Here is a 16,386-nt window from a genome sequence, read left to right as displayed (position 1 = left end):
ATCATTTAAGTCCGAAGGAAAAACGTACTATTTCCTTTTCTTCAAGGTCTACCACTTTGACAAATCTAATTATAATGATATTTACAAGAGCATTAAAACAATTAGAAATGAACTGGTTGTTAATGTAGACAACGATATTAATACGGATATCGCTATAACCGAATTCAAAAACCCATTCGATACCCATCAATTTATTAAGATCTACAACATGCTCCTGTACCTGTTTCACAATACAGGCATTAATATACATATATATAAAGATAAAATAATTTACCCATCTCTCTCCGAAATCCCCAAAATACTTCGTGAAAATCATAACATTCCAATTGCTGGACATCTCGGCAGTAGTCGCATGTACAAAAGAATACGGGAGACTTTCTACTGGAAAAACATGCGTAGTGATATCGAATCATTCGTAAAGAAATGCCCTTGCTGTCAAACTAATAAAGCCCTCAGACAAATAAATCGCGCACCGATGCAAATAACTAGTACCTCGACCGAACCGTGTCAACGTATATCGCTTGATATAGTTGGCCCACTTCCTGAAGCAGGAACAGCGAAGTTAAAATATATTTTAACGATACAAGATGATCTTACCAAATTCTCTTCTGCATACCCGATCCGTAACATTACAGCAGAAGAAACAAGTGAATGTTTGCTCCACTACATTTCTATCTTCGGTATCCCTAAATCAATATTGACAGACCAAGGAACGAATTTTACAGCAGACCTTTTTAAGAAAACTTGTGAGTTTCTTAAAATAAAGAACCTCTGGTCTTCCCCATATCATCCACAAACCCAAGGTGCCCTCGAGCGGAGTCATTCGACTCTCAAGGAATACCTTAGATCCTATGTCAATGAAGAACAAACGAATTGGCCTCGTTATGTCTATACGGCTATGCTTGCTTACAATACATCTGTACATTCCACAACACATTTCACACCCTACGAACTCATGTTTGGCAGTAAACCATTTTTGCCAAACTCCATTTATAACGAAATACCGGAAGCTACATATCCTGATTATGTACGCATGCTCCAGAATCGTTTAAAATACTCTAGGGAAAAAGCCTTAGAATTCATAAGAAAATCAAAAGAATCTTCAAAGTCTTATTATGACACACATACTCGTCCAACTAGATATAAAGCTGGCGAATACGTATATCTGAAAAATCATTTGAGAATGCGCAAGGCGCTCTCGCCCCAATGGAAAGGGCCATATAAAATAATTAAGGTACACAATAATAATACACTTACCTTGCTCATTAACCGTCGTCATGTTAAACATCATTTCGACCAGGTAAAATCAGCCAATGTCGAACCAAATCTGTAAGTGTTAGTTTATACTATAGGTTAGTAGATATCAGTAATTTTAGTAGTAACTATCATTAATTATTAATCAGAATAGAATACAGTAGGTTAGAACAAATAGATTAAGTTAGGAGATAAAGATAAAATTAGTAGTATTTTAATGATCAAATATATACATTCATACTAATAAGAATTTAGAATAAACTAAATAGATTAGGATAGGAATTATTAATATATTTATATGATATTTTTATATATAAATATATATGTTAGTATTAGCTATAAAACTCACCTTAATCTATATGTATCTATAGTTACAACCCTTATTTACAGTTCTGTTCGAGGCCAATCACATCAAGATTATACCCAGCCTATTACCTCGAGTGCAGGCCTTTATTACGATTACCTAGGCAGTCTCAAAATTAATAATGTTGAATTAAAAATTTTAATACCTGTAGATATTTCCCATTTCAGACCACATATACAAAATATTTATACTGTGCTAAACTCCACAATTGAATTATGTAACAAAACTCGAACAGAAATTAATGCGGAATGTAATAAATTATTATCACCTCTGACAGTACGATTCCATGACATGAATAGAGATTTTGCATCCATTTCACACCTAATAGATAACAGATCTAAACGAAGTGCTTGGATAGGAGGTATAGGGAAAATACTCAAACACATTGCCGGCTCGTTAGATGAGGAAGATGGGTTGAGATACAATGAAGCAATACAATCTTTGCAAAATGATGAAAGACAGTTGACTTCACTAATGAAAGAAAATATCTTGATTACTACTTCAATGTTAACAAACTTTAATAACTCATTACATGTAATAAGAAATAATGAAATTAACCTTAGTGAAGCTATCGACAACCTCTCGTTAAACGTAAAAAATATGAGAGAAGTTACAGACGAATTACAAATGCTCGCTCAAGTTAATGAAATAATTAGTATCTTGGAAACAACGATACTCACCTTGTCATTCCAGTTAGAGGATATCATAAATGCCATCTTATTCAGTAGTCGGAATATTCTGCATCCCGCTATAATTACACCAAGTCAAATATATCGAGAGCTTGCCGATAACTACAGAAACTTACCTAGTGACCTCGAATTACCTGTAGAATTAAATATTAATTCTATGTATCTCATTTTAAATATTTCTAGTGTAATATGTTATTATATAAATGATAAGATTATATTTGTTCTGCAAGTACCACTGGTTAATACCAGAGAATATGTATTATTCCATAGTCTTAGTCTTCCAACACCCTATAACTCTAAAGAACCGAATTCGTTTAGTTTAATCATACCTGATTATAGATATATAGCAATGACCAAAGATAAATCTCACTATTGTACTTTCGACAACCTGGAGACCTGCAAAACTGTGAACCCTGGAAACTTCATCTGTGATATAGAAAATGTGTATTCCGTGGACGCGAAGCCCACATGTGAAAGTGAAATGTTAACAAAAGTTATTAGTGAAATACCATCGCAGTGTGAAACAAAAATCATTATAGGGAAACTAGACATTTGGAAACCATTAACAAATAACAAATGGATATACATACAATCAGATCCTAACAAGATCACAATAGATTGTTTAAATTCTAAATTATATGAAACAACCATCTTAGGCACAGGCATACTTAGTATTCCTGATAATTGTATTGGATATTGTAAAAGCACGACACTAATACCAAAATATAATGTTTTAAATATTACATCCCCGATTAATCATATCCCCGATTTTAACCTCATCAATGATGAGTGCTGTAACTTAGTTAAGTTAAACATTGTAACGAATAATGTGTCTCCTGTTCATTTAAAAAATATAGATTTGGACGAATTTAGCTCTCAAAACAAAAACATAGTCAGTTTAGTATAAAAGCAATTTATAACAATTACCTCGTTTATCAGTAAGTTTATTTTCACGGCTGCTCTTATCAGTACAATTCGACACACAAATACAGTTGTATAATACTACTTACAAGTTACAATTTATCAGTTGTTGCCAAGACTACTATTAATAGAAAATACATTTGCTTCAATATTTTTCATTCGATAGAAGGGTATTTAGAATAGAATAGAATAGAAATCATTTATTCAAATAAACTTACATTGAAGCACTTTTGAATAGTCATTACATTTTTTTAATCTACCGCTCATTCGGAAAGAAGATTCTCATTACAAGAAGAACGAGCAAGAAATTTGCGTGTTGCTCTTTTAAATAATTTTATTATTATTTTCCATTTTTAAGTTTAAGTGTGTGAATACAAACCACCAATTAGCACAAATTCAATTAAATACTCAAATAGAAAAAATATTGAATATATAACCAACTGGTTAAACAATTAATAAGAGGGAATCAGTCATAGATATCAGAGCAGACCAGTCCCTATAAATAGCACCCGTTCGTGAGTATAACGGGTGAGCCAGCCATCACTGCGCTCGATCATATTTTAGAGAGCCCAATGACCCCGGCCCACCACGCCGCCACAAGTATGGACAACTGAATAAAACTTAAATAAAAAAATACATGGAGTCGAACTTATAGCCTTTTTTTTAATTGTTGTGTTAATAGACACGCGAGCAACCAAATCAACTCAAGCGCTACCTCTGCATTCAAACATGGTTTTAAGTGAATGTATACAACATTTTAATACAAATGATATGTCATTTGAAAGCTTGAAATCTAAGCTTTAAAAAAAACATTAACACTGTGAAATAAAACAAGTACAAACATGTTCATTTGTGCAATTAGGGCGTATGAGACAAATTACTTAGAGATGTGTCAACTCGAGTTAACTCGAGTTGCGGTGAATTCGAGTTAACTGGAGTTGAATTCTGCCAACTCGAGTTGGAAGTATTCAACTGGTAAATGAACGAATCAAGTGAAAGAGCGAGAGCGAGTCTGTCATCGAACCGACGATGACATGAAATTTTCCGATCATTTCATATCATACAATTTTCACTCGTCACAAATGTTTCAATATTGATTTGTGGTCGTTATCATTTTTTTTTACGCATATTCGTCCGGTTATGTTATCATTAAAATGATTATGCATTCCATAAGTCCTTCCGCGGCTTTGAAGTGCCATTTCTACTCGCACCCTATGGTTCGGTGAAGCTTTCAAGGCTGGCTGCGGCCAAAAATATGCAGAATTGTTGGTTGTAACAACATGTCCGATTGAGCACCCTACAACCTACAACACACTTCACTCGTCAAAATATTGACGTAATAAATTATTACAAGTATATAATATATTCATAAACATTCATAATTGTGTACTATTATTAATTATTTACTTAGTAAGTCGTACTCGGTATTACGTGTGATTTTGTAAACAAGGGAAAAGTTTTGACGACCTCGGTGGTCTAGCGGTTTAGCACACGCACCGCCTTACTTCCAATGGTCGCGGGTTCGATTCCTCGCACGGCACAAACATTCGTGATTATTTGTAGCGATTTGGATGTATTTACGAAAAAAATATCTATGTATTTGTATCAGTTATATGTATAGTACCCAGTTGCAGTTTATTATAGACCCTGGAGGTCGATATATAATCACTGGTCTAGATGATGTTGTGTGAATTGTCCTGAGATTATTATTATTATTTATTGGGTAGGTACGAAAATGGTTATCCATAAATCTTTATATATTAGATATTTATTGTTATTGGATAAGTTATTAATATAAATAATATAGTATAATAATGTCTAAGGTCAAATTCACACAACGCCATCTAGTTCCAAATCAAATAGAGCTTGTATTATAGGTAGGTACTAGACAACTGATATAAATATTTAGATTATATATACATACTATATAATAAAACAACTAATATATATATATGTATAAAAAACCGAGTTTGATACGATTATATTCCTAAATACAAATGTTTGTACCGTGCGAGGAATCGAACCTGCGACGATCTGTAGACCACAGAGACCGTCGTATACATACATATATCTATATATATAAATTATATATGTATATTAAAAAATATATCATATATAGATGGATGAACGATATACTTGTACCTACCTATCTTCAGCTCACACGTAACAGCGAGAAAAAAAGTTGAACAAAACAAAAACAAACTGATTGGCTAAATTAAAATCACGTGTGCGTTATTTAGAATGCATAATATTGAGCTATAGACATAGCTAGTTTATATAAGGTACCTGGGTCGAATATGGCCACGTTAAGGTTTGACACTAGAAATAACGTATTTTATAACAATGAAAAGATACTAATAAATATTAATTTGATAACGTATTTATTTAGGTAATATATCGCGGGCACGGAAAAACCTAGAAACGGATAGGTTAGGATTTGTGTTAATTTTTTTAAAAGCTGGGAAAATGGCCATACTTCCGACAGTGTATGTGAATATGGCCAGGTGATGGCCATATTAACGGTATGAACTGACTATAAAGGTAATTTCTATTTGCAAGGGAACTTAGTGCTATAAATAAAATAAATTTATTGAAACAACTTGTTTAACCAAATATAGCAACAAAAAAAATTCAACTCAGAAGAAAAAATAATCTTTTACATTAGTAATTAAGTAACTATTAATTAGTTCTAAGATTATGTGGTTTGAGATCACATACTCTTAAGTTTGCACTCAGTCTTAATCTTAATATTTAATTAATTATTATTAATTATTATTTATGTGTTTGAAAGTGTTACTAATAGTATTATGTTATCTGTGCTAATAGATTTCTTATGTATATACTTAACTAGCTACTCGTCCCGGGTGTACATGTATTATACATATAAACATTCCTCTTGAATCACTCTATCTATTAAAAAATTAACTTCAAAATCCGTTGCGTAGTTTTAAAGATTTTAGCATACAGCGACAGCGACTTTGTTTTATACTATGATAATTTGTGTATCTATAGTCTATGTAGGTACAGACAAAATGTGATAGAATTCATATTCAATACCATTTAGTATCTAAACGAGTCATTTTTTCCAACTAAAAAAATGACTATACAACGGTAGTTCTGTTATCATACCGTATGCAAAAAATCAATACCCTCAATTAAATATCTTAATATGTAATATCTTTACCAAACCAAGTCCAATGTACAAGGAACTATTACCTAACAAATAATAGCTACATATATTTAAATATCTTACTATAAATTTACTACATATATTTGCATTTCTTCATAATGTAGATGTATCTGAAAAATACAGAATCAAAAAATGTAATTATTAAATAAAAACATTAATAAACGTTCCCATTAAAAAAAAACTCAATAAATTGCAGGGACGATCTCGATGATGTCTTTTTAAAAAAACATAAATCAGTTTCTTTATTTAGAGCTTTAGGGGCTACGATGCAACCGACAGATACACAGATATAACTCGAAATATTCTTCTTCTTCTTCTTTCGTTTCAATGCCAACTAAATACTTGAACTTATAACACTTTTTGCGTCAGAAGTGAAAAAAAACCTGTTCCATAATAATGACTTAATTATTTATTTTTCAGTTAGAAAATTGGCGACCGAACAAATATTGCCACTAGTGAGGAAAATGGAGGATGAGCATAGAATTGATGATGGAGTCAGGAAACTGTTGTTTGACAATGGCGTACGTACTATTTAAATTTATTTTTTATGTAACTGGAATGGCAAACATGCTGACGGCTCCATCTGTTGTTAAGGGTGTATACATAAACAGCAGCACGCGTTGCCACTCAAGAGAACAAGTTGTTACGCCTCAGTATTCCATCATTGGGCAATGGCCTTCAATCGCACACATCTGCTTGATTTATAAAACAGATAAGACAAAGATACTCATACAGTAGACGTCAATTATGTTTATTTTTATTGTCCTTTAATATATGTTACGTATTAAAATTGTCCGCTCGCTGGTCTAGCGATTTAACACACCGTTTTACTTCCGATCGTCGCGAGTTCGATTCCTCGCTCGCATTAAGTATGATTGTTTGAATCGGTCTAGGTGATTTCTATATTTATATTATGTATGTATTCATAAAAAAATATTAAAGTATTTATATCCGTTGTCTATCCATAACATAAACTCTGCTTACCTTGGGACCAGATGTTGTGTAAATTGTCCAGGGCTATTGTTATTATATAAAAAAAATACAATTAACATTTATATCTTCAGCTAATGGGCATCGAGACACCCACAGAGTACAGCGGCAGTGGCTGCGGGTTCCTCACCATGATGCTGGTTGTAGAAGAGCTGTCGAGAGTAGACCCAGCGGTGGCTGCGTTTGTCGATATTCATAACACACTCGTAAACTCCCTGTTCATGAAGTTGGGGACTGAGGAACAAAAGCAGAAGTATTTGACGAAACTCTGCACAGAATACGTGAGTATTGTAATATAGTACTATAGATATTTCAGAGTGTAAACCACGAGTCAGCATACGTTATGTAGAGCAGTCTACAAGATGTAGCAACAATTTATATAGAGTATCGTAAACACTGTAAGTAAAGGGCTAAGGATCGCGCCTTGGGTGACGCCATTCTCCAGTTGACTGCAGAGGTTTTATGATGACGATAATAATATTATTGTCATTTATTAATATCAGCAAACAAATAAACCCTAAAATGAAGGACAAACAACAATAACAGCTATCTATTTCATTTGCGATAAACAAAACAACCAAAAATACAACAGACTATAACAATACACTTGTACAAATACAATATGGCGATGTTATTGTTAAAAGCAATGTTTTTAATATAATTATAAATTCTAAAGCATTTATTCATGTTGGAGAATTTACTCACTTTTTTTGTCAATTTCTATTATTATTTTATTAAACTTTACGGTCCAATTCACATGGCAGTTTTTTTAATGGATGATTATGGAAATACACACCCTCCTGCACTAACAGTATATGCTAGGGAGACGCCAGTGGAGAATGACAAGATGAATATGAGGTCAGGTCAGTTGGATTATCGTGACATTCGCCAGGAAGATATCACGATAGTTTCCAGGGGAAACCGGAGGTCAACCTGACTGCTAGCCACAGGGTCGTGTTGTGTGTCTACTCTACTAACAACCTCCTCCCTTCAGATGGCAGTTTCGGATGAGAAGTTTTCGCATGAAACTCAACTGTTTTATAGGCACGGTATGGAAGCATAACGCCTTAGTACTTGGGAATGGCAATGCGTGATGCTATTCATATAGACGGCAACTGCCATGTTTCATTGACATGGGACATTCATTCTGGCGAACGGTCAACTTATTTGCAAATAGATATTGTACTGTTTCTTCTCACTCGCTGTTTACAGCTTAATGCCCGCATAACGACAGCAGTGTGTGCTAGAGATGACATAATGCTTCCTTCTCTTTCCCACATATACTAAAAACTCCGTATATGAACAACTAAAACTAAACAATAACCATTGATATTATAACGTTATATTTTTATGTACTAATCCAAGTCTTATATCATCAGGCTGGTAGTTTCTGCTTGACGGAACCGACATCCGGTTCCGATGCCTTCGCTTTGAAGACTGTGGCGAAGAAGGAAGGTGATAACTACATCATCAACGGCTCCAAGATGTGGATCTCAAACTCAGATGTCGCTGGAGTGTTCCTAGTCATGGCAAATGCTGACCCTTCAAAGGTAAAAAGAATTACGCCGTATGGTTTGTCATATATCAAGCCAAATAGAATATCTATAAACCTGAACCATCTTTGTCAAGAAACAAAGTGGAAATCTATACAAATAAATAAAATTGAAGTGTGATTAGGTCCTTACTAATAAAGGATAAGTAAAATATAAAAGGGGACTGTAATACTTATATATTTAATTCTTGAAGTGACATTAGAATTTAAAGAAAAGTGAAAGTGGCCCGGCCTGGTGGCTGCCAATAGAACTTTTCGATTCCGTTCGAACAAGTGTCTCTTTACTACTTGATGGATTTATTTTACAATAAGCATGTGTGAGACCACAAATATTCGGTGTGGAAACTTGACTACCGTTACGACCTTTTCTAGTGGCGATCAAATTCCGACCGTTATTGAGTCTACACCCATTTTGCGACACGTGTTTCGCCTCTGAACGAGGCATCATCAGGCGTTGAATAGAGTTCGGATAAAGGTTGGATGCCTAGTGTTGACTCTACGGCGAGTTCGGCGGTTTGGTCGCCGAAGTTTGGTAAAGTTATAGAAATCCATCAAGTAGTCAAATGGACTTCCGCAAAATAACACCTACTCGATTAACTTAAAAAAGTATCAGTAATTTCAAATTAAATTGAGACCATCGGTTACAATTAATTGTATAGGTAGTACCTACTAAGTTACTATTTAACTACATAACTTATTTAATAAAAGAATCATCAAAAACTATCAGCCTGTTAAAATATAATGCGGTGTTATTCATCTACAAGCCAGTCGTCAAGACATAGTATTTAGATATCAATCATCTATACATATAAATAAAATTGGAGTGTCAGTTTGTAATATTGAAATAACCGTTTTTTACTACATGCATATGAATATAAATACGGCACATACACCAAAATAACATTTTTTTACAATTTTTGTCTGTCTGTCTGTCTGTTTGTTTGTTCCGGCTAATCTCTGAAATGGCTGGACCGATTTTGACAGGACTTTTATTGGCAGGTATCTGATGTAATAAGGAGTAACTTAGGCTACTTTTATTTTAGAAAAATAAAGTTAAACTCCACGCGAACGGAGTCGTGGGAACGGCTAGTTTTACAATATAATTGCAAAACAGCAATGTTTATAATAGTGTCGTTACGCAACTCGTGGCGTTATCACGTTTTAAACTTATTGACACTAATATTATGTTTGATAATAGTTTAACTGATTTTAATCAGTTTTATAACGGACGGTAGAGGTTGTTCGGAAAGTAAGTTTGTTTTTTCCGACAGAAGATTTAATTTTGTACGAACTCAACTTCACACTTTTGTTTTGGCAAGGCTTTTGTGTGACACAGTTCAATTACTTCTATGCAGTAGTTTTTTTTTGGGCCTTTTTATGGATATATAAAATTTTGGAAAAAAAAGTTGTTCAAGCCAGAAATATTTATTTTACAAGAAATTTTTAGTGAAAGCCTACCATTATCACTTAGGGGTAAAAAAATATTTAATCAAATAGATAATCTCTGTTTGCCCTATGGTCGACTGGAGAAAATGCCATATGGACCTTTACTTTTGTATTTGTGTCTACGGACTACACATAAAATTTCGTCATAATCGGTTCAGTAGTTTTGTATACCGCGGACAAACGACGTGACACGAAAATTTTATATATTATATTCCTAATATATAAAAATTTTGTGTCACGTTCTTATATATTGTATTCAATTAAATTTCTTGCCAGTTCCTCTTTGAATTGAATCCGTATACTGAACGGTAGGGAAAAAATATTTATGAAAAAAAATTACGTTCATTAGCGGCTAAAATATCCTACATGAAAAAAAGATTTTTGATTTGATTTCAGGGATATAAAGGTATAACCTGTTTTATCGTGGAGCGTGAGACACCAGGCCTCACAGTTGCCAAACCAGAGAACAAACTTGGTATCCGCGCGTCAGGAACATGTATGGTGCACTTCGACAATGTTAAAGTACCAGAAGCAAACATTCTCGGAGAATATGGTAAAGGGTGAGTGTTCTTTTAATAGAAACCAGATAACAAACTGGGTATCCGCGCGTCAGGAACATGTATGGTGCACTTCGACAATGTTAAAGTACCAGAAGCAAACATCCTCGGAGAATATGGTAAAGGGTGAGTGTTCTTTTAATAGAAACCAGATAACAAACTGGGTATCCGCGCGTCAGGAACTTGCATGGTGCATTTCAATAACGTCAAAGTACCAGAAACAAACATCCTCGGAGAATATGGTAAAGGGTGAGTGTTCTTTTAATAGAAAGAACAGAACGAACTTACACGCAAAAACTACTGAGCGGATTTTGATGAAACTTTACAGTAATATTTACATCAGAATAACACATAAGCTATATTTACAAAATACCTAGTTATCCGTCTTCGTATAGGTCGTATGCGTCTATAGTCAACTGTTCTGTCTCTCCTAGTTATACCTTATAAGCGGCCAGCAAGCAGTCCTGCCAAAGAGGCCGCAACAATTTTTAACCTCCTTGTAGTCAACTCAACTAACACAATCATTAAATAAATCACGGGATCTTATCGCGTTCTATTTATATTGTTCTATGTCATGACTGCGTCAAATTTTAAAAAGTTAATTAATACTTTATGTGATCGTAGTTAGTCGTTGGTGGTTTGGTATAATAATAATAATAATAATCTCAGGACAATTCACACAGCGCCATCTAGACCCGAGTTAAGCTAGTTAAAGCTTGTGTTATGGGTACTAGACAACTGATACAAATACATAGATATTTTTTTTTTCGTAAATACATACTTATTATACATAGAAAACACCCAGACCGATACAAACAATCATACTCATGAATACAAATGTTTGTGCCGTGCGAGGAATCGAACCCGCGACCATCGGTCGTAAAGCGGTGTGCTAGACCGCTAGACCACCGAGGTCGTGTGTATAGCTAGTGGTATACCTACTATATGATAGTTTAAATAAACTGTTTAGATAAGCGCTACTGATTTGTATTGAGATTCCTTTATCAACCGACGTCAATAAGGAAAAGGTTATCAGGCCGCAACTGTAACTTTAGTTTGTCGTAATGTCTTCGTAAATTTGGAACAGATTTCGATCATTCTTTGATGATCTTCATTATAATAATAACCTAGGTCAATTCGCCTAACGCCATCTAGTACCAAACTAAGCAGATGTTGCGTTATGGGACTGCTAATATATATATTTTTTGCGATCGAAATTATGACGGCCTGAATCGAGGTTGAACCTCTAGCGATGTCCTCAGACCAAAGCCATATCTGTCAGGCGAGAGTTGGCCTTCAGCCTCTCCATAAGTCCTTCCATGGGCGTGGAGTGCCATCTGCACTCGCTTGTGAATTAATTGGTAATGAATTCCCGTTTCCGCATTTGGACCATAGAGTGTGATAAAATAGGATTAAAAATAATCTTTATTTAAATAAACTTAATATATGCACTTTGAATAGTCATATAATATTTTTTTTAATTTTAACGGTCATTCCGAAAGCAGACTCATCACAAGAATAACAAGCTAGAAACTGGTGTATTGCTCTTTTAAATAAATGTTATTTAGTTGTTCAGCATTTAAGAATTTGTGTGGATACAAACTGCCAAATAGACAAAAGTTAATAAATATAATAGCTACTTAAAATAAATCAGAAGAGCCAAAACTACTAAAGTAGCCAGCCAAGTTCCTCCCAACAATATCTTATTCTCCAATAAAATTTCAGTTACAAATACGCAGCTGGTTTCCTCAACGAGGGTAGAATCGGCATCGCCTCGCAGATGATTGGCCTCTGTCAGGGCTGCATGGACGCAACCATACCGTACACGTTAGAAAGGAAACAGTTTGGAAAAAGCATATACTCATTCCAGGTAAACTTCTAATACGTATAATTTTAAAATTCTAATCACAGATAAAATTATAGTGGATTCCAACATAGGTATAAAAGGCAATGAGGAGGCAAATCGGTTGTCCAAAGCAGTCTTAAATAGTAGATTAACTGAGATAGCTCATTATTATTCCGAAGTTTTGCATAAATTTAAAAGAATTGTATTTAAGAAATGGAAAACCCATTTTGATAGTATATCTCATTCTAAGAGCATTTGGTACAAGGCAATACAGAACCAGAACCTCCCTGGGTGCCTTGGTGCAATTATGTGAGGGGCACACGATCTTTCATTGTAAAAATGCATAGACTCCGTTCTGGACATAATCCAGGCAAAGTTTCCATACCTGATAGACAAAAGCAATTCACATTGTGAAGTATATGGCACAATAGAGGATGTATATTATATGCTGATGGATGGGATGATGTAACCTATGCGGATACATATATATGCGGATGGATGCCAGTAACGAGAGTCTACGACACAAAATAACGTCAGACCATAAAATTAATATATTTGATGTTGGTGCCATACAAACTGTTTTAGCCGGTCCTTCAGATTCTGTGTTCTGTGCTTCAGATAGTGCGGCTAAGGCAATTTGCTCACTGGTGAAGTGATGTAGTTATTAGTTTTAGGGTACAAAGGGGCTGGCATGTACTTTTAGGTTGTACAAGTCATTTAGTAGACTTTTTTTTAATTCAGGGATTAAAAAAAGTCGAATAAATGATTAAAATATATTAACTTCCACGAGGAGTGCTTGTAAACTGATAAGAATATACTACAATTTATAAATGTTTGTGCTCACAAACACAGCTCTTGGCACCATGCCTTGGTCAGTTACTATGCACTTATAACTAAGTACAATCACATTGGTACTACAGTTTAAGGGGATAAATTATTCATTTGCATCTCCACGTACGTGAACAAGAAATCAAGATAAAATTGAAATTACATACACGGCGCATCAGTTTTTTATCGAACTATTATAATGCAGACCGCAGCTGGCCTTTACAGCTTCGCTGGACGAAAGAAGGGGAATTTGGAATTGATGCTCTAAACTGTAGTTTAGAGCACGAATTCCAAACCCGCAGGACTTATGGACTGGCTGAAAGCTAATTCCTGCTACAATACGACTTTAGTCCGAGGGCACCGCTAGAGGTTCTTAGCGCGGTTCGTCTCAGGCAGTCACAATTTCGATCGTCGATTGAATTGGGCATGGGATCAAACGTAGGGGGTTGGAAGGGATCGATCAGAGAGCTCCGTATCAGTAATACAAAATCTCCATATCTCAGTTTATTGCAATCAGTAGGTAGTTTGTAAAGTTCTTTGTTTTCCCTTTTACTAATATTTACTAAAATCAAAAGATGTGATATTCCCACGTAACATATTTTTTTAATAGGCTAAAACCAAAGGTGTGGCGATCACACCTTTTATTTCATAATGACGTAGCTGATATGTTTTTAATAGGATTCTGATTAGTATTAATTATTGATAAATAGTATTTATCATATTAAATTTGTAAACACATACACTTGCTGCATCCCTTTTCCACTAAACACACACCACCACATAGATATGACGCTTGCTTGAGGGACATATTTCTTAGGGTTACCTATTTTTTTCCAGGGTATCATAACACACTCCAAGGGACACACCGACACACTTATAGCATCCTTTCACCACACAACATACAACCACATAGATATGATGCTTGCTTTGATCTTTAGAAATATATCCCATATTTCTAAAGATAACCTATTTCTTTTTTCAGGGTAACATGACACACTCCAAGAGACATACACACACACAGCATCCCCTCTCCATACAATACACACCACCAAATAGACATGATGATTGATGGACATATTTCTGAATGATACCTATTTCATTCCACAGGGTATCAGTTATCAAATAGCGCATCTCCAAACCGAGTTGGAGGCAGCTCGACTTCTCACCTACAACGCAGCCCGTTTGAAGGAACATGGACAGGACTTCGTGAAGGAAGCAGCCATGGCTAAATATTACGCTTCAGGTAAAGACAATGATGAAGAATAGATATGAATTAGGTTTAATACACTTATCTACAATATCTGAATTGGGGTATTTGTATGTTTCGGCTGGCAACAAATAAAATCTGTTGTGGTAGTTTGTAAAGTTACTTTTATGAATGCATAAAATTATAACAAGAAGTTAAAATGAGAACATCGTTGCTCATAGCTATTACTTTACTGATACTTCGGTCTACTTCGATTGATAATAAATCAAGTAAATTGAAGGAATAAATAGTAAAATAAAATTTCGGTTTCGGTTAATTTACTGTAGAAATCAGAGGACCAATATTTTTAACCGTCATAGAAATTGTTTGTTACAAGAATGTTAAACAAAATATATTAGATGTAATATTTTACCTTAAAACCTACTTGAAGTTAAAACCTTATTCTACCCTAAATATAAACATATTTATTTTTCAGAAATTGCACAAACCCTGACATCAAAATGCATAGACTTCATGGGTGGTGTCGGATTCACACGCGACTTTCCCCAAGAGAAGTTCTATCGAGATGCCAAGATCGGCACTATATATGAAGGCACCAGCAATATGCAACTCCAAACAATAGCCAAGTACATAGAGAAGGAATATAAACAGTAATTCAGAAAATACTGTAACGACGAATATTTTTGGGTGTATTTTAAGTTAATTGCAATAGAACTCATATAAGATGTTACAGGAAGAAAAAATTATCTAATTCTAATAAGGAGACTCTGGTTCTGTACAAAAGGAAAATTTAAATTTCACAAAAGAATATGAAAATTTTGTTATAAAATTTTAAGCACTATTTTTAAAAATTATAAAATGAGAAAAAAAGAGACTTTTGAGGGAATAAAATACATTAGAAATATACCTGTTGTAAGATCCCAGTTACATTATAATATTCTTTTTTTCTTTCTCAGTTTTCTTTTCAAGTAGTTACAATAATGATGAATGTATGTCTACCCATAATATATAGTGCTATTCGTCAGAGTTGAGCTCTACTTATTTTGCATCTAAGTGCTACTGTGTTGTATATACAGGGCTAATTTACTTATGTGCTTATATATGAGTAAATGTAACACTACACATCACTACAAGGAGTCTTTAGAAAATTTATGAAAACAAGTCTTGAATGCAATTTCAAATCACATAGCTTGTATAAAATAAAGTATAAAGATAATGAAATTTCTATTATTTTAAAGGATTTGAATATTCAAAATAATGATAAATTACATACATATCACTTTCGTCCTGAAATTATTTTGAGATTGGGGTATTATTTTATCAGATTAATAAATATGGAAAGTCCATATTATCTTCTATGTACAAAGTGAGATTTTATTTTTTTATCAAAAAACTTACTTAAAGTTTTAATTATAATATATATTTGTAATACTGTATCTCGAAATATTTGTAAAGAAATATAGTTACATTGAAATGCATGAAAGTGGTCATTCTTAATAAAAATTTATATGTTTTGATTTTGTAACAGGGTTTTTTTTTATA

General features: G+C 33.9%; 1 protein-coding gene across 1 annotated transcript in view; it reads left to right on the top strand.

Moving 5' to 3' along the window:
* LOC131847416 (short/branched chain specific acyl-CoA dehydrogenase, mitochondrial) overlaps positions 1–15,543 on the top strand; it is a 36,113-nt gene extending 20,570 nt beyond the window's left edge. The window contains exons 3-9 of the mRNA XM_059196996.1: positions 6,839–6,939; positions 7,483–7,689; positions 8,788–8,958; positions 10,803–10,966; positions 12,689–12,833; positions 14,745–14,880; positions 15,320–15,543. Coding sequence (XP_059052979.1) covers positions 6,839–6,939; positions 7,483–7,689; positions 8,788–8,958; positions 10,803–10,966; positions 12,689–12,833; positions 14,745–14,880; positions 15,320–15,498 — 1,103 coding nt within the window. The 3' untranslated portion in view covers positions 15,499–15,543. The remainder of the gene's footprint in view (positions 1–6,838; positions 6,940–7,482; positions 7,690–8,787; positions 8,959–10,802; positions 10,967–12,688; positions 12,834–14,744; positions 14,881–15,319) is intronic.
* Positions 15,544–16,386: the final 843 nt, after the last annotated feature.

Source organism: Achroia grisella, unplaced genomic scaffold (genome assembly GCF_030625045.1).
Source record: "Achroia grisella isolate CSIRO2021 unplaced genomic scaffold, CSIRO_AGI_Agris_v1 utg534, whole genome shotgun sequence".
In the NCBI taxonomy this organism is placed as follows: Eukaryota; Metazoa; Arthropoda; class Insecta; order Lepidoptera; family Pyralidae; genus Achroia; species Achroia grisella.
The sequence above is the reverse complement of the archived record's forward strand: the minus strand, read 5'-3'. Positions and strand labels throughout refer to the sequence as shown.